The sequence below is a fragment of the Plectropomus leopardus genome, chromosome 19 (assembly GCF_026936395.1).
Source record: "Plectropomus leopardus strain MGB_pleo_1.0 chromosome 19, ASM2693639v1, whole genome shotgun sequence".
NCBI classification, from domain to species: Eukaryota; Metazoa; Chordata; class Actinopteri; order Perciformes; family Serranidae; genus Plectropomus; species Plectropomus leopardus.
Window position 1 is genome coordinate 28,480,267 of NC_142194.1, and position 3,295 is coordinate 28,483,561.

At 48.6% G+C, this 3,295-nt stretch overlaps 1 protein-coding gene across 1 annotated transcript; it reads right to left on the minus strand.

The window, feature by feature from the left end:
• Nucleotides 1-3,025, minus strand: egr2b (early growth response 2b). Its single transcript, XM_042508025.2, has 2 exons — nt 2,519-3,025; nt 1-1,883 (listed from the first exon to the last, which is right to left on the minus strand). The coding sequence occupies exons 1-2, from the start codon at nt 2,679-2,681 to the stop codon at nt 712-714; spliced, it is 1,335 nt and encodes a 444-aa protein (XP_042363959.1). The 5' UTR covers nt 2,682-3,025; the 3' UTR covers nt 1-711.
• Nucleotides 3,026-3,295: the final 270 nt, after the last annotated feature.

Here is a 3,295-nt window from a genome sequence, read left to right on the forward strand (position 1 = left end):
TTCTGTATTTCTCATCCACAAAGATTTAATAAGTCTCAGAGACACGTCACGACAAAACTGGTATGAGTTTCGCATATTTACACTCCAACATTTGTTTTACACGTAAAGCACAACCGCTTAACACTTGAAGTTACACGAGACAGAATGTGTACAAAAATAGAATGTCTTCTAACTTTACATATTAAAGGACAAATGTACATTGCATTAGAAGCGTCCTTGAATCAGTCAGTGTACAAAAAGACACACAGCAAGGCACTAAAGGGGAAACAGAATAATCAACGAGCATGTTAGAATCAACACTTTGTCAATTAAATAACTTAAAACCGCTTTCTTGCTTCAAAACGTTATTGCAGTTATTTCACATTTACACGCGCATCCTGCTGCGCGCTCAGTATGTGTTTGCGATATATAAAAAAAAAACTCCCCTTTATATTACAAGCGCCCTTGTGTATTCTCGTGAATTAATGGCTATATTTACTTTTATTTTCAGTAGACTGTACAGGCAAAGTGCATTTGTGTCAGTCTCTCTGTCAGTTATAGAACAGGAATGGGTGGATGTGCGTAATTGCGCACAACTGCACAAAAGCTCTTGTTTCCCATCCTGGCTGTTATCTTCAGATCACAACAGTTTTATTATTTATCAGTTCTTTTCTTGTCAGAGATTAGTGTGCGTCACGTTGCCGTTGTGACAACAACGTTTTCCCGGGAAAACTAAGAACAAATCCCGCTAGTTGCGCTGATGGCGCCTGACGGCCGCTCCACTACGGAGCTACTGGATGAGGAGGAGGATGAGGAGGACACCGTGGAGGACTTCCGTTCCTTCTGCCTCAGGTGGATTTTAGTGTGTCGCTTCCTCTCGTCGCTGCGGGCGAATTTGCGGCCGCAGAAGTCGCACGCGAACGGCTTCTCTCCCGTGTGCGTGCGGATGTGCGTGGTAAGGTGGTCGCTGCGGCTGAAGTTGCGCATACAGATGCGGCACTGGAAGGGCTTGTGTCCGGTGTGGATCCGGATGTGTCTTGTGAGTTCGTCGGAGCGGGAGAAACGCCGGTCACAGCCGTCCGCCGGGCACGGGTACGGTCGCTCGTGGATGGGCGTCTTGCTGGGTCTGTTGGGGTACTTCCTGGGTCGCAGGATCGGCCTCAGGGGCAGGTTCTGGGGGCTATAGGCTGAGGGGAGCCTCGGCCCTCCCTCGGAGCTTCCGCCGCCCGGACCTCCCAGCGTAAAGTTCCTGATAGTGTTGAGCGGGGTCAGGGGCGGAGGGACACGGAATGTATCGAGCGGACATGGACCAAACGGTTTCCGGTCCTGGATCCCTCCCGCGTGCATGTCCCGCTGGCAGGCGGGCTGGAAGAAGCCAGAGTAGTCGGGAATGATGGGGAAGAGCCCCGGCGCATCTGCGCTGCCGGGCTGCTTGGGAGAGGAGTAGGAGGGCGGCGGGTAGGAGGCGATGGGGCAAGTGGAGGTGGACAGAAAGGCAGAGGGGTCCTGGTACACCTCCCCGCAGCCAGAGGAGGAGTAAGGAGGCGGAGGGGAGTACAGGTGGTGGTGGTGGTGGTCTACCTCTGGCTGGTTCTGCGCCGCCATGGTGCAACTCAAATTTCCGCCGGAGAAGTGATTGGGAGAACCTGAGGATGCCGGGGAGGAGGACGCTGAAGAGGAGGGAGGAGGAGGAGGAGGCGGCTGGGCCACGTTGAAGATGCCCGAGACAATGTTGATGACTCCCTCGGGGTTCCAGTTACCTGGATACTGGGAGTCGATGGAGAACTTTCCCATGTAGGTGAAGGTCTGGTTGCGGTGGGCTGCGGGCTGAGAGAAGCCGCCGGAGTAAGAGGAGAGCTCCAGAGAGCGCTTCTCCACACTCATATCTGCGCTCATCAGACCATCTGCGGACACCGACACAACAGCTCGTTAGTGAGGAAATACTCTGATTCATTAAGCTCTCACGCTGGGCAGGAAAACCTTTAACCTTTTGAAACCAGAGAAAACTGGCTTGATTTCTTTTAAAAACATGAGTAAAAAGGCAACGAGCAACTTCAGAAGAAATGACCCCAAAACGAGCAAAAAGTACAAGAAAATTACAAAAAATCAGACAAAAACAAAGATTAAAACATCAAAACCAAAAACAACTAAAGTGCTTTAAAATAATATATTTATAATACAAATTACTTTAATTTTACATGTAGAATTTTGGTTATTGTAAATATATTTTTCATATTTTAAAGAATGACTTTTCATATCTACAAATTTCATGCAATTTGGAGAACATTTCTTTCTTTTTTCCACATATTTTCAAAAGAAATCAAGCTCAGGGTTCAGAGGGTTACACGAGAGAAGGCACGCGTCCCTGTTCCATAATGCACCGACTCTCTCGTGTTATTACATCAATATATTAAACTTTACAAAAATTAAACTTTGCTGCTTTCCTGCAGCAAGGTTTAACTTACTAGCATTCAACTTTTCATAGCCATGTTTCCTCAAAACAACACTCCAAAAGTGACAAAGCAGTGTGCCATTTTACCTGCTACATTGATCTGGTCGTAATGAGCTCCCACGTCGCTGTTGGGGAAGATCGCCACAGAGGTCGGCAGGCTGGAGCCTAAGTCCTCCACCGAGTACACGCTCTCGGGATGGACGAACCCTCCGAGATTCACCGGCACTTTCTCCAAAGTTTTAGCCGTCATTGTGGAGAGAAAACGTCTATTCTCTTCTTTTCCGTTCTGTTTTGGTTTTCCTTAACTACTACCAGTGTGTAACCCCCAGCAGCGCGCGGGTCACCACTGCATGTCTCTGTGTGTCAGCGGCTGAGAGGATGAGCTCCGTGCGTCTGGCGCGCCTCACGCGCTCTGGTGGGAAAGTCAACAAGCTTAAAGTAACTCTTTTTGGGAACGGGGTCCCTGGCGCTAGTATGTATATATGGGGAACCTTTTGAATGCGGCTGCGACGTCATTGCCCAAATATGGAGTGGGAGGGGTGATGAGAGCTGAGAGGGAGAGGCGCTCCGCGTGCTGATTGGCTGGGAGGGCTCCGTGACGATTTCAAAGGGAATCACTTGTCAATGGAGAACCCGCTGCTCCATGAGAGATAACATGGACTTGTTCCACTCGCTGCCAAACACAGAGAAACTTTTATCCACAAACACACACTAACAAAACGCACAGCAGAGAGCAAACACAGCTCTGATTTCTGAACGTTTCTTTCAAACTGTGTTATTTCCCTCCATGTTATCTGGAGCATTTTTTTTTTTTATCTTAACGCACTCTCATATCAAAAGAGGAATTCCGGTTGAGCTTCTTAA